Source organism: Melanerpes formicivorus, unplaced genomic scaffold (genome assembly GCF_026170545.1).
Source record: "Melanerpes formicivorus ecotype bairdi unplaced genomic scaffold, bMelFor1.0.p_v2 SCAF_1, whole genome shotgun sequence".
Lineage (NCBI taxonomy): Eukaryota > Metazoa > Chordata > Aves > Piciformes > Picidae > Melanerpes > Melanerpes formicivorus.
The window spans coordinates 16,083,592-16,108,632 of record NW_027142353.1 but is presented as its reverse complement, the minus strand read 5'-3'; the positions used below and the strand labels follow the sequence as shown (position 1 = coordinate 16,108,632).

Sequence of the window (25,041 nt, the reverse complement as noted above, 5' to 3'; positions counted from 1 at the left end):
GTAAAAAACACTTACTAGCAGGAAAAAGATATACTGGTTGGAGAAATCATCAGAGAAAAGCTGTGACAGCATAATTGCAAAAAAGATAAGTAATAATCACAAGGGAATACTGAGTGAGAAAATGCTTTAGAAAGAAGACAGTGTTTGCTGCAGGAAAAAAAAAGTCTAGCAAAATAAAGATGATTGTAAGAATGGAGGGAAAAAAGATGTATTACCAAAAAACAAAACAACCCTTTTCAGACTTTGGAAGGAAGTCAGATTTTGGCGCTTTCACAGATAGAAGGAAAAACTCAAACCACAGTTAGCTCACTTCAGTATTTCTGTTTGTCAGAGTTAATATCAGAAAATGGCTGAGGAGGTGGAGAGACAGGAGGTCAGGAAGCGTGGGTGTCCAGAAGCATGGAAAGATAAATGAACCTGCAGCAGTCAGAGGCAATGAGTGTCTGATGAGGCTGCCATATCTTTTAAATTAAAAGGAAAAGCAAGATTTTAAGGTGCTATTTTAAAAGACACTTGCCTCACTCATAGTTCAGAAGGTGTCAGATTCATAAAAAGCAGTTTCTAAAATTTCTGAAAAAAATGAAATCTTGACCTCAATAATTATATTTTACCCTTGCCATAGAATTCTGCATAATATGAGGCAAATCACCTAAAATTAAAGTTCTCCCAGGTGGCCAGTAATTGGGTGCCTTCCATTTTCCAACCTTGATTTGGGAGCCTGGGATCTGGTTAGCTGAAATACTGAGTATTTACAGCTGGGGCTCATTAAAGACTCTGAAGTTATTCAAGGCCAAGTACAGCCAAGTTTGGCCACTTTCCATTGCTTTGAACAGGATCACCTGAGACAGACAGAGAGGCTAAACTTCTGGGAGGAATGTTTAATCCTCATTACAAAGTTGAGAAACTGACCTCAAAGACAAAAGTAAAATTTGTGTAGGCAATTTTCATGCTTTTGAGCTGTACTACATTTCAGCAAATACACTCTCCTGGATTCAGAAGTGGCATGTTGCCTCATTTATAACTGCATTTTGGAACAGCACCCATGTCTCAATTGTTCACTTTTGGCACCAGAACTGTTATTTCTATCTCTGTGCTTATTTTCCCAGCCCATGATGTTTTTTCTTATCAATTCTGCAGTCAGCTCTGTAAAGGTCAACCCTGACCTTCACTAAGAAGGCACAGCCTAGCTCCACCCAAAGCTTCTGCACCATGTTCCTCAAATATTAAAACATAAAGATCAGGTACATCTAAGTGCTCACAACCCATAAGAATGAATACTACAGATATGAAATGGAAATGAGTGTTTTCAGAGTAGGAATGAGCAGTATGTCAAAAGTAAGGTATAAGTTCACATGTGAAGGAACAAAGAGCAAAATATATTTTCCTTTGTGCAAGCATCATTCATCAGAATAAGGGAGCAGCACTTCTGGGGGAAAGTGTCTTTCAGTCAAACTGTAGTCCTCATACACAACCATAGGAACCTATTCAAGTTAGAAGTCTGGTTTGCAAATGGCAAAAGTAATTATTTTCTGAAGGTGCCTATCTCAGATACTTAACAAGTAAGTTAAATTATAATTCTAAAATTTAAACAGCCCCAAATATAGAATAGAATAGAATAGAATAGAATAGAATAGAATAGAATAGAATAGAATAGAATAGAATAGAATAGAATAGAATAGGAAGTAGAATAGAATAGAATAGACCAGGTTGGAAAAGACCTTTGAGATCATCAAGTCCAATGGGCTGCCCAGGGAGGTGGTGGAGTCACCATCACTGGAGGTGTTTAAAAAGAGACTGGATGGGGTGCATGGTGCCATGGTTTAGTTAATTAGATGGTGTTGGGTGATAGGTTGGACTCGATGATCTGAAAGGTCTTTTCCAACATGGTTAAATCTGTTCTATTCTATTCTATTACAATCACCCAACACCATCGAATCAACTAAACCATAGCAACAAGTGCTTCATCCAGTCTCCTTCTAAACAATTCCAATGACTCCACCACCTCCCTGGGCAGCCCAGTCCAATGGCTAATCACTCTTTCTATAAAGAACTTCTTCCTAACATTCAGCCCAAACCTCCCCTGGCACAGCCTGTGACTGTGTCCTCTTGTTCTGGTGCTGGTTGCATGAGAGAAGAGACCAACCCCCACCAGCCTACAACCTCCCTTTAGGTAGTTGAAGACAGCAATAAGGTCTCCCCTGAGTCTCCTCTTCTCCAGGCTAAGCAACCCCAGCTCCCTCAGCCTCTCCTCATAGGGCTTGTGCTCCAAACCCCTCACCAACTTTGTTGCCCTTCTCTGGACACATTCCAGCAACTTTCCTAAACCAAGGGGCCCAGAACTGGACACAGGACTCAAGGTGTGGCCTAACCAGTGCTGAGTACAGGGGCAGAATGACCTCCCTGCTCCTGCTGGACACACTATTCCTGATACAGGCCAGGATGCCATTGGCCCTCCTGGCTCCCTGGGCATACTGCAGGCTCATGTTCAGCCTACTATCAACCAGTACCCCCAGGTCCCTCTCTGCCTGGCTGCTCTCCAGCCACTCTGACCCCAGCCTGTAGCACTGCATGGGGTTGCTGTGGCCAATGTGCAGAACCCAGCACTTGGATGTGTTAAATCTCACGCCGTTGGACTCGGCCCATCTATCCAGCCTGTCAAGGTCCCTCTGCAGAGCTCTTCCACCCTCTAACAGATCAACACCTGCCCCCAGATTGCTGTCATCTGCAAATTTACTGATGATGGACTCAATCCCCTCATCCAGATCATCAAAAAAGACACTGAACAGGATGGGGCTCAGCACTGACCCTTGGGGGACACCACTAGTGACTGGCTGACAGCTGCCACAGCACCATTCACCACCACTCTCTGGGCTTGGCCCTCCAGCCACTTCCTAACCCAACGCAGTGTGCTCCCATCCAAGCCATGGGCTGACAGCTGGGCCAGGAGTTTGCTGTGGGGGACAGTGTCAAAGGCCTTGCTGAAGTCCAAGTAGACTACATCCACAGTCTGCCCCACATCCATCAAGTGGGTCTCCTGATCACAGAAGGAGATCAGGTTGGTCAGGCAGGACCTGCCCTTCCTAAATCCATGCTGGCTGGGCCTGAGCCCTTTGCCATCCTGTAAGTGCTGTGTGATTGCACTCAAGACGACCTGTTCCATAATCTTGCCTGGCACTGAGGTCAGACTGATAGGTCTGTATATATGCTTGATGATACTGAAAGAAAAAGGTTTCTATGGCTAGACATTCAGTTTCAAGTGTAAAATTTCTTTGATTCTGCATACTTAACTTTTCCAACCTTAACTCACTTTAAACATGGTTTAATTTTTATTTTATATACTGGGTATTGACCCTTTTAACTTTTCAAATAACTCAGTCTTTCAACAACCTAAAATTGGGGTGTTTCCCTAATATATTTTTTTTAAATAATGCAGCATTCAGAAAGTACCTAACACATGCACAAGAAGTTAGACATATGTTTTATGGGCAAACTTAAAGTTTTAAACTTAACTTTCCATACTGAAAATAGTATTATGTCAGACTTTATCTTTTTCTACTGATCTCAGGGAAAAGCAATTATATGATGCTGTTACAGTTTGAGCTGGGTGCCCCCCTGCAATGATTACTTCCTGTGTCCAGAAATCCAGCCCAGGGGTGGACACAGGAAATTATGTAGTATTTCATACCACAATCCTTTGCACCACTATAAGATCCAGTGCGGAGTCTAGCACTATCTCTTTTCTTCCTCCTCCGTCAGCCGGTAACTGGGGAGATGTCTCCTCGCTTTGGGCCTGGCTAGGCCCAAGGCCACGGGGGGATGGGCAGTCTCAGATCTGGCCAGCTGAGACTAGTCTAGCAGTGGGAGGGGGAAGAAGGAGCCCTGGGGGTCTCGGGTGTACCCTCAGGTGGGGATGGGGTCTCTCTGGGTTTGCTTTGGGATTTTTCTTTGTCACTCTGCTTTTGATTTTCTGTAAAAGTTCACTGCTTTCTATTTAAACTTTCCATCACTTTTGCAATCCGTTTGTCTGTTTATTGTTGCCAGGGGTGGGGAAGGGGGCTGCCTCAACCCAGCACAGATGCCTTGTCTTTCCTGTGTTGTTTATCCCACTTCCTGTTTTTCCAAACAACATAATTAAATCACAGAATCATAGATTTTCACATTGTTGCAAACAAATTTTTCTCCAAGAATTTTTCCCCCCACCATGTCTGTGGGAAACTGGAAAAAAATAAAAATCAGTGCTATAAGGATTTTCTCTTTAAAAGCAGGAAGATTCATAATTAAATATCTCATTTCCTGTCTAGTGAAGATCAGCTATATATTTTACTATAGTATCCATTAAATAAATTAGGAAATATCCAAAAAGGATTTATTTTCATTTAACAAAATACCATATAATGTCAAATGTATTCTCAAATAATTTTATAACCATCTTTTTGTCTTCTATTGTGGCAATTTACGCTGGATGCCTCCTGTTCCTGCCACATTAATAGCCTCTTTTTATATTTAATAGTTTAAAAACCCTAGTTTACAAAAGTCTTTAACACAGAGCTAACATTTCCCCATCCAAAGAAACAGGAACAAAATGAAAAGAGAGATATAACAGAATAGACTTTATATCATGGTGGTCAGACACACAGTTAAGCCCTCAATTCAACAGGGTATAGAATCCTAGAATACATTGGGTGGGAAGGGACCTTTAAAGGTCATCTAGTACAGTTTCCCTGCAGTAAGCAGGGACATATAAGTTTAGACTTATCTGTGAGTTTATGAGCCATCACAGTGGCAAGAAGCCATACTGTACTTTTGAATTAATCTTGTGTTTAAGCATGTGCTGAACCCAAAAGGTGGTGTATACTCAACTGTTAGTGTAAAATTTTGATCGTAAGTATTTTCCAAAGGCAGGGTAAAAAGGGTCTTTAAATCTGAGCATCAGGACCCAGCAACCTTTTAATCCAGAAAGGGCATGAGATTCTGGCACTAGTTCTACCCTATACCTTAGATCTGGCTCCACACTCAGACATCCTGAGAAAAGATAGAGGAATGTAGTGAAAGCTGATGAATCATCTGTGACTCAAATCAGGCACAAGTGGCAATGCCCCTCTTAAAGCTTTCTCTGCTCTTCTGCTCTCTCACACCCCTACTCTACAGACAATCATGCCCTAATTCAGACTGCAGAGAAATGCCCCAATTTGTAATACATCTGTCAGTTAAATTCTGTATATTTCATGATTCCTAACATTTATCTTTCCCCAATTTGTCTTAGTGTATACACTATTTTGGTGGACTGCTTTTAATACATTATGTCCATTTTACAGCCACTGATACTAACTGCAATTATACACATGCAATGAAAGAATGGCCCCACATCATGCCTGCACAGGCTAACTTACCCTGGCTGCGTGTCATCGGTTACACAATGGTACGTAAAAGTTCCAAACATTTGCACTCCCAGGATCCCATACAGGAGAAGAAAGAACAGAAGGAAAATTGAAACACTCCAGATTTGCTCTCCAGAACGCCTGGCAAAAAGATAAATATGACACTGAAGGCACTGGCAATGTGAAGCTTCCTCTGGAAAGCTCCAGAATAGAAAATCCAATCGCACCGAGAAAGTAGTATTTCATCCTGTGAAAAATCATCTCTCACTCTGTGTGGAGATAGAAAAGAGAACCATATTTTTTTTATAAATCCCTAAGTTTGAGTACTTAAACCAGCTGTACACTACAAAAGGTAGGGGGAAATATGCAATTAAAATGTGTAAAGTCTACCTTTTGTAAAATAGTGGCTTATACACCCAGGATATGATGGTGATGTAAAGTTAATAGCAAATAAAGACCACCATCAGGTGGCTTTTGCCATTACATGCTGTACAAAATATTCTTCTGTGTGTGTCCTTGGACACATGTCTGGACATACGTCAATACAGGCACACTTGTAACTGCAATGGTTAGGACACACACTCATGTATTTTTATGAATATTAACGTACTAAGAGTGTTCATCCTGATTATTAAGCACCCATATTAATGAAACAGTACTTACTGCCACTGGTTGAACATAGCTGGCTACAGTTATTAGCAGAATGCTTTTAGACTTATTTAAATATTTCACAGTTTGGATAATTTTCTAGGAAACTTAATGATTCCTTAAATATAGAGAACAGAAAGGATTTTTTTGTCCAGAACTAGGAAAGAAAATGCCCAATAAGCATAAAGGGATATTTTCTGAGCTGTATAGTCAGTCTTCTAAGTCAAAACTAAAATTTCCTCTGTTATTCTTAACAACCTTACTTACTTACTTCAAGATATTTGTTATCCTAGTTCTTGGCAGCTCAAAACGAAAATATATCCGGAAAGCTCGAATCATAATGAGTGGTCGTGGAATCCGTAACATGCCCCAGGGTGACATCTGGTCAACTATTTCAGCAATTTCAAACACCTACAAATAACCAAAACAAAACAAAAAAAACAGGAGTTTTTCTTGATGACTTTCTCCTGTTCCTGTGTTCACTTACAGAAAGTTTAAAACTCTGAATACTATCCATGATTTTTATTTTAATTTTCAATCCTCTCTGTTTATTTAGGGTTCATTTTAACTGTACTTTTTAAAAGAAAAGTCTTGGTAAATCCTTTAATCCATTTCTAAGTTATCCTAATGAAACTCCAAAAATATACTCTGCCTATGCTCATAATGCTTCTGTCTCCACTCGATTGTGCAAGCTTACATCAGCTGCCTACTTCTGTGCTAGTCTTACCCCACAAGTATCCCATAACTTTGTTAAAAGTGAATAATTTATATTTCCAAATATATCAGAATCAGTATCTGCTAATGTTGCAAACCACTACGGTTTTTGTTATGATATAGAAGTCCATATACACAGAATGCCTTATGACTTGTCACATGGTTATAAATTCTCCATTTAATTTCAAGTGCATGATAAAACATATATGCTCTTATCATAGACTTTCCCTTGTAACGCGAGTTCCATCCCAGCCACAGAACAAGGAATCATTTCCTTAACACACTGACAGGTTAGGTATTCCATAAAGACTATTTATCTTAATGGCTGGGTAAAAATGTCATGTCTTAATCCTTGCCTCTCATTCTCTGAGATTAACTGCTTACTTTAGTATTTGCTCACAGTACTAAGGAAATGGAGAGGGAATCTCACAATATATAAACTGTATCTATTGTGTTAACCTGTAATGATCAGTCTCCATTCTACATGTGTACGTGGTGTACCAAACTTTCCCCCATGTGTAAAGCAGAAAATTACATTGTCTTGTCAGAAGTGGCTAAGTTATACCTAACAGCAGTTGCTATAGAACTTCTACAATCCTTATATTATTCCAGCTCCAGTCTTGCAGTCTGTTCTCACCCAAAAAAATGGCTGTGGTTTGATTGGTTTGCAGGACATAATTTGACCTGTACCTTATACTCTACACTTTTTGCAACATGTCCAAGTTCCATTCTTCAAGAAAATTTATCAAATTGCATCAATTTTTTTTTCCATTATGTTTTAACATGAACTTTGGAGAAGTTTTGTTAGGTGTGGGCCATAACTCACCATGTCAATATGGTTACAGCATGGCAAACACCTACCACTGAAATCACAGTATCACAGTATCACCAAGGTTAGAAGAGACCTCAAAGATCATTGAGTCCAACCTGTCACCACAGACCTCATGACTAGACCATGGCACCTGGTGCCACACCCAATCCCCTCTTGAACGCCTCCATGGATGGTGACTCCACCACCTCCCTGGGCAGCCCATTCCAATGACAAATGACTCTCTCCATGAAGAACTTTCTCCTCACCCTGAGCCTAAACTTCCCCTGTCCTCCCTTCAGTTGCCTAAGCTAGACACCATGAGATTCAATGGAAGGCGCACAAGTGCCATACAGAATAAGAGATAAATGGTACTTTGAAGCTCCTTCTCTGTCCCTGTGACTATGCAGAGGGTTTGTGGCAACAAGCTTCAGATTAATGTGTAACTTCTCAGTAAGTAAAATTAAAATAAATTCTACTAGTAATACAGACATGCTGTAATGTGTGATTATGGAGCTTTTGAATTCAGCACAGTGTACAGCTATAGATTCTTCACAATGAAGGAACTACTAATTGAAAAAAGGTAAGTGAAATAATTACCTGCAAAACCAGTGACACCCAAAGGCAAAAGACCATGAATCCATCAAACACACACCAACGATCCTTTACATAGGAGCTATCACCCTACAAGACAGAGAAAAGTTAAGAGGTTAATCATTGTTGTTTTCCTGTCAGGATTTATAAATATCATAAACAAAATTTCTTGGAAGAAGGAAAAGTCTTCTCTGTACCACTTTCAAAATGCCACTTTTGCAAGACTCTAAAAGCCTGGACTACAATATGTTGTTTTTCCTTTCCCCCGATTTGGGGGTCCATTAGGTTACAAGGGAAGGCACACACCCTGTTGCTGTGTAACATGAAGATTCCAGAAATGCAGAGAATCTCAGAAGTCCTCCCAGAAGTCCTTTATTGACGTGTTGTAGAACCCCCAGCATTAGAGAGTCTCAGAGTCCCACTTACAGCAGAACTCCCTGAAGCCTTTAACAGAAGAAGCAACTAACAGAAGTTCCCTCGCAGCATCCCTATACCAAAGCCCTAGCCAGAAGAAGTAACAAACTAACAGAATCAGAAGTCCCTAGCAGCCCTAACTGAAGCCATTCCTACCTAAGTCCCTAACCTGAGTGAGTCAGTACTGCTCTCAGTGGCTGTCTTTTATACTCTTTGTTATCAATCCATTTACCAGTAAAATACAACCACATATATAAGCTAAAATATTTTCTAATAAGAGGTTCCAGCATGTCAAGGAGGTGGCTTCTGCAGCATGTTCCAATCAAAGGATGCCAATGTGAGGATGTTGCTCCTGACACACATGAAATGTTATTGTTTTGCTCTATGCAGAGTGCTACGGAATCGGTCAAGTAAGGAATCATGCACTCTGTATGTGTCCAGGAGCTGCCCTCAGAACAGTGGCTGCAACACAATATGCTGGAAGCATATGAATAGATCCACTGGGTGAATAAATGGTAGCTTCATTCTAGGCTTGTGTTGAAAAGAACTTCTAAAGAAATCTACAATTTACACTTTGATGTAAATCTGAAAACCACACAAAAAATTAACATACAACATTTTTCCACTATATTGCCATTACAAAATACTTACACAGGAAGGTTAAGTGCACACTGCTAGCAATTTAGTATTGCTGTTCAATTATTTCTGTACAGTTCAGCAGCTTCAATGACAGCAGTACAATTTTCTATTTTTTTTTTCTTTGTACGTTTCCAATTATTCTTCATACTCTAGAAAAGTCTTGTCATTTCAGAAACACTGGAAAGTAACCACCATCTCATCACAGTGCCAAGTTTCAAGGTTGTTTGGGTATTTCCTGAACAAATCTGCTATTCCACAGAATCACAGAATCACCAAGGTTGGAAGAGACCTCAAAGATCATCAAGTCCAACCTGTCACCACGGACCTCATTACTAAACCATGGCACCAAGTGCCACATCCAGTCCCCTCTTGAACACCTCCGGGGATAGTGACTCCACCACCTCCCTGGGCAGCCCATTCCAATGGCTAATAACTCTCTCTGAGAAAAACTTTCTCCTCACCTCGAGCCTAAACTTCCCCTAGCGCAGCTTGAGACTGTATTCTCTTGTTCTGGTGCTGGTTGCCTGGGAGAAGAGACCAACCCCTGCCTGTCCACAACCACCCTTCAGGTAGTTGCAGAGAGCAATAAGGTCTGCCCTGAGACTCCTCTTCTCCAGGCTAAACAACCCCAGTTCCCTCAGTCTCTCCTCATAGGGCTTGTGCTCAAGGCCTCTCACCAGCCTCGTTGCCCTTCTCTGGACATGTTCAAGTGTCTCGATGTCCTTCTTAAACTGAGTGGCCCAGAACTGGACACAGGACTCAAGGTGTGACCTAACCAGTGCTGAGTACAGGGGCACAATGACTTCCCTGCTCCTGCTGGCCAAACTATTCTTGATGCATGCCAGGATGCCATTGGCCTTCTTGGCCACCTGGGCACACTGCTGGCTCCTGTTCAGGCAGCTGTCAGTCAGCACCCCCAGGTCCCTTTCTGTTTGGCAGCTCTCCAGCCACTCCGACCTCAGCCTGTAGCTCTGCATGGGGTTGTTGTGGCCAAAGTGCAGCACCCGGCACTTGGATTTGTTGAATGCCATCCTGTTGGACTCTGCCCATCTGTCCAGTCAGTCGAGGTCCCTCTGCAGAGCCCTTCCACCCCCTAACAGATCAACATCTGCTCCCAACTTGGTGTCATCTGCAAATTTGCTGATGAATGTCTCAATCCCCTCATCCAAATCATCAATGAAGATATTAAAGAGGATGGGGCCCAGAACTGATCCCTCTTTAGACTTCATGAATAATATTTATGGTGAACTTTTAAAAATGGATACTATTTGCATTCCATTGTCTAGCACAAGAATTCTGATATTACCTTTACACTACCAACTAAAAGAAGTTCAAGAAAGAACACTGAGCACTGAATCTTTGATGACACATAGGCCTTCCTACATGTTCTCTGGCTCTGATTTAGACTCCTTCAACCAAGACCTCTCAAATAATTCCTGAACATGGTTTTGGTGATAGCCCAAATCCAGAGGTCAGTCCTAAAAGGCAGCATGGAGAAGACTGCATCCAAGCTCAGTTTCCTCTATACCACATTATTTTCAACCACTGCTCCAGTCTACATGCTGCAATATCCTTGTGTACCTGATGGTTCCTAATGACATGCAACACAGGTGCTACATTGCAAATTACAAAACCACTTCTGTGGTGATAAATAAAGAGATTCACTAATCATTTTTCATTAAGCCTTTTCATTCTGTTGTAATGTTTTTCATTAAGTGTTTTCTTTCTGTTAAGACTGCTAGAAAACTTTCCCAGTAGCATAAGAGATAAAGTTTTAGCACAAGAGATTTTAGACATAAATAAAAGTGTTTTAATTAACATAGGTATTGGTACAACCTTGAGCTCAGACAAAGTTGCAGCTGCTGAATGTGGAGGGCCAAGATAAAAATTCTCACCTGCTTGAAGATTGGCTGAAAACCAACAAGAAGAATTAACTAGAATAAGATTCAGTAGTAATGTTGTCAAAAGTCCAGAAAGTGACAGAGAAGACCCAGCAGTGAGAGGACGTTATCTATGCAAAATAAGTTTTTAGAAATCCTAATGTATATGTATTATTAAGCTCTATATAAGAGGTGTGATTATCTTTGTTAGAGGTTTGCCGCCTTTTTGGAATAACCCACTGTGAATCCATGCATGCTCAATAATCCGATGGATGCTGCATAATGATTACGGCAATCATTAAATCTTTAACCACATCAGCGAACTAATACTGCCTTGCGCTTTATTTCAGACACTGAACAGAAAAAACATTTACATTTCTTAGAGCACATAAACACCCCTTTCCAAATGAGGTTTCTCCCAAAAGACTGAACATACCCTCCTCTGTCTTACACATTCTCTGGTTCCTTTTCTCCAGTGTTCTTCCAAATACAAACTACAGTGTTAGACATTTACTTCACATAGGTAAAACTGGGGAAAAACTTGTTGTCACATCTCAAGAATCTTGAGGACATTACTGGACTTGGGTCAGTTATGTGATTCCTGGCTCAATACACATTGTTTCTTATCTCACTGACAAGAATCTGAATTTGTTGTAAAATGTCTCAGCACTTTCATTGATCCTAAAAGCACAGACGTTTTGTTTTAATCTAACATTTTCACTGACACTGACTATCCTAAAAATAATTTATCATTCCCTGCAGTAGGTGATAGAAAAATATACTGTGTAAATAGAGATGAAATATGTTTTTTTAGATAAAGCTTTATTTCAGTTGAAAAAAATATTCAAGGCAGAAGTGAAAAAAGTAAGGATATATGGAAAATATCCAGTAAGTGATTTTCAAACCAGAAATAAAGGACAGAGAACTTCAATCCTGTTTTCAGATAGAGAATTTTCTAATGCATAAGGACATTAAAGTTCACAGTCTAAGAATTAAGAGGAGGAAGACTGTAAATCAGATAAACAACAGAACAGCAACTTTTGCATCATGTTTTTAATTTGTCCTTCCTGAAGAAAGTCGACTTAGTTCCCTAAGTATGAGCTAATCAATAACTCCTTAGGGCTGAACAAACTCAGCTGTTTCAGTGATTAAATTCAGTATACTGTGAAGCCAATACACCTTGTTTCTCTGTATAGCTAACAACACCCTAAATCTACCCCTTCTCCTCTCCCCCTGTTCCCTCATAGTGAACAAACTGCAGGTTAGGTTTGGATCAACATGCAATTTGAGTCCTTCAATTGTAGGTCTGAACAAAGATGCTGATTGATTTTTCTCTTGCTGAAAAAATCTGAAACTTGCCTTTCTTCTCTTAAAGCCCCCTTTGTCTACAGAAAAAAAGTTTTCCCATAGTTGTGCTATAGAGATCTGAGCATGAACTTGAGGGAGTTCCTGTATTCACTTTTCTCTGAATAACCTGTTAAGTACTCACTAAAAGCTAAATCTTTTTTCTAGAAATTGCTTTTCCTCTCCACAATAGGAGTGGCATGCTTGAAGCAGCTCTGTTGTTTTCCCCTCAAAAAGGAAGATGTCCTGGTCCTGATCCTTTCCAGTTTTCTCACCAGTCAGGCTGCTCCACCATCTCACTTCTCTTATTGTTACATTAGTCCAGCTTCCACCACTACATCTTCCCTGTCATGGAGGCTTTCAGTGGATCACCACAGAAACTCAGGGCACCTGAATTACATTACATTTGGTAGGAGGTTCTGTCTCTTTGTGCTTTGCATGTTGGGAAGGTTTTGGCTAAATGCTTTTCCCGTTTGTCACCCGGCAGGCAGTGGACATGGCAGGGAATCTTTAATGCATTTATACAGTGTGATGGTATATGGGATGTTATTTGCTGTCAGAAGTATTTTTAAGGCAGGACCACATCCTGCTTAATGTGAGTATCAGAATGTACTTTTTAGTATGAATCTTGACACTGACTTCTACTGCTACTTCCATGAAAAATCTAATTCTTACTAAACACAGGTTAGCAGTTACACATTAATAGCAAGGAACAGTGAGTTTCATTCACATTTGAAAAAAGCCTTGGGCTGAAATTCCAAGCTCATGGTCAATGGCAGCCTGTTCTTAGACTTGGAATGGAATACAGATACATGAAATTTAAATACATCTGGTGACATCTTGCCTAAAATAGCTCAAGTATTGCAATGTGTTAATCCTTCATCCTTTTTCCATCATGTCTACTGAAATTTAAGAATTACTGATGAAGGTTTTTTAAGCTTTTTTTTGTGTGTGTGTGAATGCACTACCCCAGACCAAATATTTACATTGGAGTTTGTAAGCCTTCAAAACATGACATGAATATTTGCAAAAGATGAAGTATGAGTACTGCAGACTAGAAGCCTCATGGTTAGATGAATCCAAACCTCTTAACAGTTATTAAAGTCACTGACTTCCTACTCCCTATGGTGGATTCTTTAATCCATACAGCAAGTCCCATTTTGTTTCTCACAGTGAAGTGGATGCCAGTCCCCTTCTATCTTCTGTGACCACAAGCTTACGACAGCCTTTGGAAGGTTTTTGTACAGTAAACCATACCCTCACTTAATGACTTTCCCAGGCAAAATAAGGGGCATTACTCAAAGTCAGTGGACAAGCTAACTAACAGCTATTAAATACAAAGCATTTAAGATACATAAAAAACCTGAAGCTCAAACCAGCAATCCTGCTTAGTTGTTGGATGGGTCAGTCTTTTCTTTGTTAACTTGAGGCCTATTTGTTGTTTTGTAATACCCTTTCTAGTCTCCCCAAATAGTTTCTCTTAATATGCTTCCATCTTTTACCTTGGTATTTATTTGCAACAGGTTGGCATCACTGTTAGGCTAATGCACAACTGTAAAAATGGCCTCTTGGTAAACTACGTGTGGAATAGGTTGAAAGTCTGACTTTCCCTTAGAGATGCTAATCTGAATTAATCTGAAATTTATTATCCCAAAAGAACAGACAAGCTTGATGTAACAGTCATTAAAATATTTTCTAACCCATAAGATCTTAATTTTCTATGGTAATAACTAACTTTTCTATGCCATAACTAAGGAAAAATACCTGAAGTTCACCATACTATCCTAAAGAGATCATATGAAAGATTTTAGCATTTCTTTACCTATTTTACATAGGACCAGCAAATAAATCTCTTCCCCTCCCTCTACATTCTTTTCATTTCACCAGGTTTTGCCTAATTCTAGCACCATTACGTTAACTCAATATAATGCATATGCTTTTTTTTTTAATTTATTTTTACGTGCAATACTAATAGCATAACAACTGCACTGAGATGCTGGAAGATACACTTTCTCAACTGTAAACACCACATTAAAGATAGACCACCAACTGTCAGTATTAGATACTCTACAGAATTGCTAAGCAAGCTCATAGGAAAAAAAAACCCAGCACATTTTATAACACCTAACTCATTGGAAATATGATGCAATACAAAATGGTGTGGCCAGCAGGAGCAGGGAAGTCATTGTGCCCCTGGACTCTGCTTTGGTTAGGCCACACCTTGAGTACTGTGTCCAGTTCTGGGCCACTCAGTTTAAGAAGGACATCGAGACACTTGAACGTGTCCAGAGAAGGGCAATGAGGCTGGTGAAAGGCCTTGAGCACAAGCCCTATGAGGAGAGGCTGAGGGAGCTGGGATTGTTTAGCCTGGAGAAGAGGAGGCTCAGGGCAGACCTCATTGCTCTCTACAACAACCTGAAGGGTGGTTGTAGCCAGGAAGGGGTTGGTCTCTTCTCCCAGGCAACCAGCACCAGAACAAGAGGACACAGTCTCAAGCTGCACCAGGGGAAGTTTAGGCTCGAGGTGAGGAGAAAGTTCTTCACTGAGAGTTGTTAGCCATTGGAATGGGCTGCCCAGGTAGGTGGTGGAGTCACTATCCCCGGAGGTGTTCAAGGGGGGACTGGATGTGGCACTTGGTGCCATGGTCTAGTCATGAGGTCTGTGGTGACAGGTTGGACTCGATGACTGGAAACTGGCCAATGTGGTCCCCATCCACAAGAAGGGTTGGATGGAGGAACCTGGAAACTACAGGCCAGTCAGCCTGACCTCAGTGCCAGGGAAAGTGATGGAGCAGATTATCCTGGTGGCTATAACTGCACACCTGAAGGATGGCCAAGGGCTCAGGTCCAGCCAACATGGATTTAGGAGGGGCAGGTCCTGCCTCTCCAAACTGATCTCCTTCTATGATCAGCTGACCCGTCTGGTGGATGTGGGGAGGCCTGTGGATGTGGTCTACCTGGACTTCAGTAAGGCCTTTGACACCGTCCCCGACAGCAAACTGCTGTCTAAGCTGTCAGCCCGTGGATTGGACCACTACACTCTGTGCTGCGTTAGGAACTGGCTGGAGGGCCGAGCCCAGAGAGTGGTGGTGAATGGTGCCACATCCAGCTGGAGGCCAGTCACCAGTGGCATCCCCCAGGGATCAGTGCTGGGCCCCATCCTCTTCAACATCTTCATTGATGATGTGGATGAGGGGGTAGAGTCAGCAAGTTTGCAGATGACACCAAGTTAGGGGCAGATGTTAGTCAGTTAGAGGGCAGAAAGGCTCTGCAGAGGGACCTCGACCGACTGGACAGATGGGCAGAGTCCAATGGGATGGCTTTCAACAAGTCCAAGTGCCGAGTGCTGCACTTTGGCTACGACAATCCCATACAGAGCTACAGGCTGGGGTCGGAGTGGCTGGAGAGCTCCCAAACAGAGAGGGACCTGGGGGTGCTGATCGACAGCTGTCTGAACATGAGCCAGCAGTGTGCCCAGGTGGCCAAGAGGGCCAATGGCATCCTGGCCTGCATTAGGAATAGTGTGGCCAGCAGGAGCAGGGAGGTCATTGTGCCCCTGTACTCTGCATTGGTTAGGCCGCACCTTGAGTCCTGTGTGCAGTTCTGGGCCCCTCAGTTTAAGAAGGACATCGAAACACTTGAACGTGTCCAGAGAAGGACAACAAGGCTGGTGAGAGGCCTTGAGCACAAGCCCTATGAGGAGAGGCTGAGGGAGCTGGGGTTGTTTAGCCTGGAGAAGAGAAGGCTCAGGGGTGACCTCATTGCCCTCTACAACTACCTGAAAGGTGGTTGTAGCCAGGAAGGGGTTGGCCTCTTCTCCCAGGCAACCAGCACCAGAACAAGGGGACACAGTCTCAAGCTGCGCCAGGGGAGGTTTAGACTCGAGGTGAGGAGGAAGTTCTTCACTGAGCGAGTCATTGGTCATTGGAACAGGTTGCCCAGGGAGGTGGTTGAGTCATCGTCCCTGGAGGCGTTCAAGGGGAGACTGGACGTGGCACTTGGTGCCATGGTCTAGTCATGGGGTCTGTGTTGATAGGTTGGACTAGATGATCCTCGAGGTCCTTCCAACCTTAGTTATACTGTGATACTGTGATACTGTGATGATATTTGAGGTCTCTTCCAACCCTGGTGATACTGTGATACTGTGAAAACACAGACAGAACCATAACACATGTAATAACACCTGAGACAGTCACTCTATGAAAGACATTACAGTTTAATTTAAACCTTAAGGAAAGACTGGCTAGACTATAATTTTTTAACAAAAGTTTGTGCCATTATCAACCTTGCTGAAAACTCAATGCTCTACAAAATCAACATGCAAATTGCATAAACAATATGCTAGAAGATTGATTATGTCTGGTAATCTTGTAAAGCAATTTCAGTATAGCTTAGATGATAGCACAGTCACATCCTAGGTCATTTCTGCCCTGCTTAACATCTCAAGAACACCTCAGGATGAATAGCAAGTCCCTGGAAGCAAAAAGCCTTCTCTGCCTCCATGCTTGCCTTCAGGAATTACTTTCTCTCACTTATTCCTGACCAAATACATTCTCTGAATCTTTCTCTTCCTCTTCTTTCCAGCTGCCTCTGTGGGCCTAAATGAAGTCCCTGCTTTGAGTAAGAGGTTGGTCCAGACCATCTCCATAGGTCTCTTTCAACCCAAATTTTTCTCTGGTTGTGTGCACCTAAGAGAATCTCCTCAACATGCCAGCTCCTTGGAAGCAGATGCCAGTTCAACATCTAGTTTCACATTCAAGGATGCATGCTTACGCTTGGAAGTACTCTGCAGTTAAACACTGCTGTGCTTCATCTGGCAGTATTCTGCCCTCCTTCACATTCAGTGTTTATGAGCCTTCAGGAATTTCTTTCTCTCTCTTGCTGCCAACTACAACGTGTTCTCTGAATCCTTCTCTACCTCTTCTTTCCAGCTGCCTCTGTGGGGAAGCTAAATAAAACAAGTGGTATAATATTTTCTCTGAGTAATCAGATTTATCATCATTTCCTCTGGAAAGGAGTCTTGTAGTCTTGGGTCTGTCATTAGGAGAAGCTTAGCCTCCCACTTTTCCATGCAGTCTCTGACAAACAGCATAGCTGAAAGATGGTACAAACATGAAGGGACCAGCAAGCTCAGTAACAACTAAGCTACTTTGCTATTCCAACAGGGTCACTGGATTCTTCATGTGGTAGTGGTAAATAAAGCATATCAACAACTCTAGCAAATTCTTCACATCACCTGTGGGCTACTGTGTAACACTACAAATAAGTATTAAGGGGTGGAGGCTGACATTCAATGGCATTTCATGTGCAGCATAAATGCAGAGGAGGAGATAGAAGGAATCAGAATTTGAGAGTATCATTTTTTACTCCTCTGCTATGTTCATTATAACACTTGAGAGGGCACAGCTGAATCAGGGGAGCAAGACTCAAGCTTCCTCCTCCATTCCTTTACACTGCACAAACACCACAGGGCATGAAGGTGGGAGTGGGACAGAAAATGAGAGCTCAGAAGAGCACCTTGCCTCAATTCTCTGTATCCCCAGCAAATGCAAATCATAGAATCACAGAATGGTAGGGCTGGAAAGGACCTCTGGAGATCATCTAGTCCAAAGCCTCTGCTAAAGCAGAGTGCAGCCTAGGGCAGTTTGCACAGGAACACGCCCAGGAAGGTTTTGAAAGCCTCCAGAGAAGGAGATTCCCTAACCTCTCTGGCAAGGCTGGTCCAGTGAACTCCATCACACTCAAGTAAAGAAGTTTCTCCTTAAGTTCAAGTGAAATCTCCTGTATTCGAGTTTGTACCCATTGCCCCTTGTCCTACTGATACCATAAGGTACCAATACCCCTCAAATAACCACTCAGAGACCACCACAAAGATGCCCTGCACACATGCAACAGATATGCAAATATGGCGATTGGTTATGGGATATCTCATGTATGTGCATGTGTTTAAGAAATAATAAGATGCTACTTTGTCTTGTTAGTGTGCCAGATCTGAGACATGACTCTCCTTGCACCCAGCACTGCCAAAAAATGAAAGCCTCCCTCCTGATACTCCTAAATGAGTCTCAGAAGGTTTTCTTATATTAGAATTTTACAGTATCACTGGCCATCACTGAAAAGAACCCAGCTCCACCGTTATGACCTTCACCCTTTAGATATCCATAAACACTGATAAGATCCCCTTTCAGCCTTCTATTTTCCAGGCTAAAGAGAATCAGGTCTCTCAGCCTCTCCTTTAAGAGAGATGCTCCAGTCGTCCACTCATCCTTGTGGCCCTCCATTGGAATTCAGTAGTTTCCTGGCCCACCTCAACTGGAGAGCCCAGAACTGGACACAATACTCCAGGTGCAGCCTCAGCAGGGGAGAGCAGAAAGGGAGGAGAACATCCTTTGACCTGCTGGCTACACTCTTCTTAATGCCCCCCAGAATACTATTGGCCTTCTTGGCCACGAGGGCACATCACTGACTCATGATGAAGTTCTTGTCCACCAGTATTTCCAGGTCCTTCTCTGCAGAGCTGCTTTCCACCAGGTCAACCCCTCACCTGTACTGATGCATGGGGTTATTCCTCCCCAGATGCAGGATTCTACACTTGCCTTTGTTGAACTTCATGATATACAGACATATACAGAGGGCATGTATCTCCTACCCAGTCACAAGCTTGAACACAACCCTTATGTTTCTGGGTCAACATCTAACTTTTCCTATTTCCTTAAAAGTCTACAGTTTACAGGTTTGTTTAGTAGCACAATGATGTGGACAATCCAGTCCTGCCCCAATCTGTCAAATATTTTCAACGTTTTCACAGTATCACAGTATCACAGTATAACTAAGCTTGGAAGAGACCTCGAGGATCATCGAGTCCAACCTATCAACACAGACCTCGTGACTAGACCATGGCACCAAGTGCCACGTCCAATCCCCTCTTGAACACCTCCAGGGATGGTGACTCCGCCACCTCCCTGGGCAGCCCATTCCAATGACGAACGACTCGCTCAGTGAAAAACTTTCTCCTCACCTCGAGTCTAAACTTCCCCTGAAGCAGCTTGAGACTGTGTCCCCTTGTTGTCCTCACACAGAAAAGAGAATGAAGAGATAAAGCCTAACCAGGCTGCTTCTAACTACTGTTTTCAGTTGTCCTCTTCTGTTCTGCCAAAAGTAAAACTATTTCTCAAATGCAATCATGTTTCAAACGTTAGCCCCCTCGTTCCTCCAGAGCTTTGCAACTCCTCAGCTGCCCTGGGGATCAAGGGTCAGACAGATGACTCTTGGCTTAAAGACTCCATCTTAAAGTCCTACCTACTTAAAGTCCATCTTTTACTCCATGTGATGTTAAAAATTCAACCTGAAGCATTTTATTACCCAATAACCAGCAAATTATATCTTATCCATTCTTTAATTAAAATTACTTCTGCAACTGTAAAATGATGGCCCATGCAAGAAACAAAGGAAAATGTACATTGTTCAGCTAAAAGAAAAACAAACATTACTGAATTAAAACTGCTATATTTTAAAATGAGTGGCCATCTCCAAGTTAGCCTTCTGCAATAGTGATAGTATCTCTTCAAAATTAACCAATATTGTATTTTTAAAAGTCTGTATTTGAGGGTTTGGGGGGAAAGGCACAATAGGTGGGGTTGGGAATGGTGTCATGACACAACTTCTAATTTCTTTGTCAACTTTTTTTTCATAAGGTGTCTTCATTCACAGTGAAGGAACTTACTAAAAATATATTCAGTAACAGCAATTTATTTGTAACAGCCAATGCAATTAGAATTGGTTTGTGAAACTTAACTCTAAATGGTTATAGTGGATGTAATATCACTTTGTCATCACTGAGTTAAACAAGTTCAATTTGTAACTACTCATGTATTGTACTGAACTGTTCCCTTATTATATTTCCATGTCATACATTACATAATGCATAATTTATTGTTATCATAACATGTAATGTGTAATATATATAGTAATCTTGTAATCTATGTAAATAAAATCACTTGATGTTACAACACACAATACAAAATTACTTCATTTATAATTTAAAAATGAAGCACAGCTCTTGCTTGGGTGATTCCATGCCTGTTACGCATACACAACACATACAGTTCCAATCTGTCATTACAAATGACCTATAATCACTACAGAACCACTACTTAATCCTTTGTAATATTTTATTTCCCCAGAACAGGAAAAAAAAAAGTCAAGACATTCAGATAATTTTAGAAATTATCAAGGAAGAGGTAAGGCTATTTCATTCACTAAAGAATAGTCTCAAACATACTTTCAAGGTATTTTTGTTGATTTATATACTTAATTTCACCAAACTTAGCATTTTTATATACTTAACTTCACCAAACTTAGCATTTCATGTTTCATATTGCAATGGGAGGCATTTTAACTTAGCATTCACCATCTCATTTGCTGTTTCTAACAGAAAGGGAAAATAAAACAAAACAAGGGCAAAAAGTAAAGATATTTTACTCATTGAAAATCCCGTAACAGTTTGCTGTAAAACGGGGGGGAAGGAATTGGAAATTGGAAGGAGTTTAAAAATGGTTTAAATAATGAGAACATTACACAACAATCCCTTCTTTGAGTACAAATGGTATCAAGTGGAATAACCATTTCCACAAAACAATGGAAAGGAATGCCTCAGCACACTTCCCATACCAGCCAAATTACTGGACAGCATCTCACTTCTGAGTGGCACATAATTCAGATTGTCCACTCTTCAAGAGCTGCCAGGCACAGCCTTCATATACACTTAACAGAGGACAGCTGCTAATACTTTCTTATCAGTATCCAACAGAAGGTATGGCTACAGAATACGTGAGGAAGGAAGCTTTGCTAATGTGCTGCATTGTTACTTTCCTGACACAACACTTTACCTGCCTCCAGTTGGGTGTCAACATGCCCTGCAGAGAGATTTTATGGGTTACTATACAGAAAGCCTGAATTTACTTTTTCCAAGTCCATCTGTTCATTAGTCAACTGTATTCAGCACCATAAGTACTGTCTTACTAGTTGACTCAGCTCCCTTGGATGTCTTAGATGTTCAGCAAATCTAAAAATGGCTGATCAGGAGGAGAATTAACAGGATCCCACCTATCTGGAATGATACTCACTGTTTCCAGGAAGTTGCACAGGATAAAAGTGTCTGCCATGAGAACAATTAAACATTGGAACATGTTAACCAGGTAAGTGCTACCATTATCCACGCCCTGGATAACTACATTAAGGCCCTGCTTTGAGTAAGAGGTTGGTCCAGACTACCTGCATAGGTCCCTTCCAACACAGATTTTCTCTGTGTGCATCTAAGACAATCTCCTCAAAATGCCAGAAACTTGAGGTAGACTCCAGTTCTACATCTAGTTTCATGTGCAAGAATGCCTTCTTATGCTTGGAACTACTCTGCAGCCTTGGGAAGGTGATGTGTATGAAATGCTGCTGTGCTTTTTCTGGCAGTATTCTGCTCTTCTCCACACCCAGTGTTTAATGGTGGATGCCATCTGATTTGGATTCAAATGTTTCAAGGTGAAAGCTTTCACTCCAAAGCATCAAATACTGCCTGGAGATTGAATAGGGAGATTTGAAAGGCAAACAGTCTCATCTAACAAAACAGATCTCAGAATTAAGATCATCATTCATAGCTCTCCTTCAATAGAAAAAAGCCACAGTGATGAAAGCTGGTGTAGATTAGAAGGAGGCAGTTTTCAGAAAAAGGATTTCATTACTTAGTAATTAGCATTATTAAAAGCTGGTGGATCCATTTTGTGGTACAGAAAACTGGAAAAGTTTACTGAAACAACAACCTTACTGTAGCTATAAGAAAGCAATATTTATATTAGTGGTGAAGGACACAATTTCTGAAACGAAGTTTTACATTCAGCTTACTGACTTAAAAATCCCACACAAATTTTGAGTTGTTATGAAAATACAGATGTACAAAAATGTTCATATTGCCTTACACAGGGATGTTGTTTATATTTTTTCATCTTCATGTCTTGTTTCCTTCTCTCAAATTAAGAGAGAAGACATGGCCATAAAATAAACAAAAATATAATAGTTAAATATAGGAGACTTCTCTGAAAATGCAAATTTCAACACAAGAAATCACATTAGGGATGAAGTTCCCTCTCTTCCTACCTGAATACATAACTCATTATCCAATATGTTGATTTTACTGCTATCCTAGTATGTCATTTTACCCTGACATGAATTCATACATTAAAAATATTCTTTGATAATGGTTGCTTTCGTGAAGAAAAACAGCAGTCTTTGAAAGTGTTGTTAGAAAGGGAAAAAAATAACATTACTATAAGTAAAGTTTTCTTCACCTAACTGGTCTGTGTGTTGAAAGAGCAATTTCTAAATACATTATGGAATTCAAGTACGTTGTATATTTCTTTTAGAAACTTTAAGGTTAAATTTTGATCACCATGGTAAGTCCTTACGTATTACATGGACATATACTTCTATTCATGCCCAAAAATAATTTCTCACTAAAAATTGCTATGAACCATTGACTGTTTGGGAAAAAACCCTCTTTCAGAAATACTGCCCAAATTCACTAAGTAATTCAAATGCCTTCGAGTTTCTAATATTCTAATGCAAAAATGGTGCAAAAAGCCCCACTGTGTAATATGAGTCATTACTTTCCTGTAATAAACACTCCAACAAAACCAGGCACAAGTAACCATAGAAACGGGTGCACACATTCTAGTGGCACGGTCTCTAACCTTCCCTGGTCCACAGGCAGTAACAACCAACTAGCAGTACCCTTCAGGCAACTTTGTGTTTGTTTTCCTCATAATAATCAGTTTTAATTTTTTTAATTTCCTGTGACTGGAAACAGAATTGGAGTATTTCACTAGCAATGTGATCCCAGTAGACTGGGAACAGATGTCCTTCTGATGGACCTAAGTGCTTAGTAAAACAGTAACAAACAAACACGGGAAAAAGGTGAGACAGAAGACTCAACTTCCATATATTCAATGTCTAATTAAAAAACCAGATATCAATACTGTTTGTTATGAAATAATATTTAAAACTCATAATTAACTCTGTTAACACCAATGTTAATTAGATAAATTAAACTAATAATTAACATTAATAATAATATAATAAACTATAATATAATAAACTAATATATACTAAACTGTATACTTTCTGTAGTGCCCACCTATTCACTGACAACAAATCTAGGAAAAGTTAGAGTAATTGCTGTCCTAATGGCTAGGTGTCAGCCTAGTTACTTTAAGGTTACCTTTCAGTAAATGGAGAAAAACAGGCCAGATAGAGAGCCTACTTTTGGAAGAGCCTACTTTAGATACAAACAACTAGAGACTATTGCAGACCCTCAAATTAGTGTCGATGAATACTACTGGAAGTGTTACTATTTTAAGCCCAAAAATCTATTTCATGCAAGAAAAGATATAAAAGTATCAGAATATGTAGATGAACATCAGCTGCTACTGGAAACTGTTGCAGATCCCAGTTTAGATCACAGCAGAGTTTTTCATTACAGCATAAAAAAACCCACCTCCACCTCACACTGCTTGCTCTACAGGTGAAAAAATCCTTGTATCAGAGTTAAGCACACATGGCTCAGGTAAGGCTTCAGCCTGATCCTTGATTCTCTCCTCTTGAGCAGACAGATAGCAACTACAGAAACCAAAGCACTTAACAGAAAAATGATGAGGAAAATGTGCCCTCTGAAGAGGGCTAATGCTGCCTGGGAAGATCCAACACACTGAAAGCCACTGATTTCAGTTAACTACGTAAACTGGCCTTTAGTACGAGGCAGAAGACAGGGACAGCTGGTAGAATAAGCTTTCACAGAATCATACAACCATAGAATTTTTTTGTTGAAAAAGACCTCTAAGGCCATCAAGTCCAACTGTCGACCTAATATCACCATGGCCATTGAACCATATCCCAAAGTGCCAGTCTACACGTATTTTGAGTACCTCCAAAGACAGTGACTCCAACACCTAAACCTTTGTTTTGGTTCCTGCCTGAATCCACTAATAAAGTGCAGAAAGTTACTGGTGCAACTATTCACTTCAGCCCCTTGCAAGGTTACTGAAGTCAGTGAATAGCACTTAGTGCTACAACTTACTGGTACTACTTACTGCTACAGCTACTTCAGTTAGTACAAAAGCTTTACTGAGGAAGTAATTGATTTAACAAGGGGGGAAATGTTAAGGACCATTATTTCTGACTTTCTGTCATCTCCTTTGTTAGCCAATGTCTCATACCTGCACAGTGAAAAGAAAGGCATTTCTATGAAATTCAATGCACTGCTTCTGTAATATTAAAAAAGAAAAAAAGTCTAGTTTTCAGCATATTAAAACAAGTGTTAACTAAGCCTTTTCAACACACAGGACTTTCACTTTTTGTTTTACAGCATTACTCCTTTAGCAGAGTAACATAAGTTTTCTGTGATTAGAAGCTGTAATGAGGATGTGATACAATGAAGACAATTTTGCATACCCTTGAAGCCTCTATGGAGAGACATGATTCATCCCTCATTGTCTAAAAGCTGAATTTCCACCTCAGATATCTGTTACTGTGTTCAGTTCTGGTGTCCACATCATAACAGAACTGTTGGAGCGAGTCCA

The 25,041-nt window shown here is 40.8% G+C and overlaps 1 protein-coding gene across 3 annotated transcripts in view; it reads right to left on the bottom strand.

Annotated features, from left to right (window-relative positions):
• The window catches only part of NALCN (sodium leak channel, non-selective), a 261,613-nt gene that overhangs the window by 217,008 nt on the left and 19,564 nt on the right, over window positions 1-25,041 (bottom strand). For 2 of the 3 annotated variants that reach the window (XM_068163255.1, XM_068163339.1), the window contains exons 5-7: window positions 8,149-8,232; window positions 6,298-6,437; window positions 5,391-5,519 (exon numbers count right to left, since the gene is read on the bottom strand). In XM_068163255.1, coding sequence (XP_068019356.1) covers window positions 5,391-5,519; window positions 6,298-6,437; window positions 8,149-8,232 — 353 coding nt within the window. Of the gene's footprint in view, window positions 1-5,390; window positions 5,520-6,293; window positions 6,438-8,148; window positions 8,233-25,041 lie in introns of those variants that run through there. The other variant, XM_068163429.1, reaches the window with a different exon arrangement.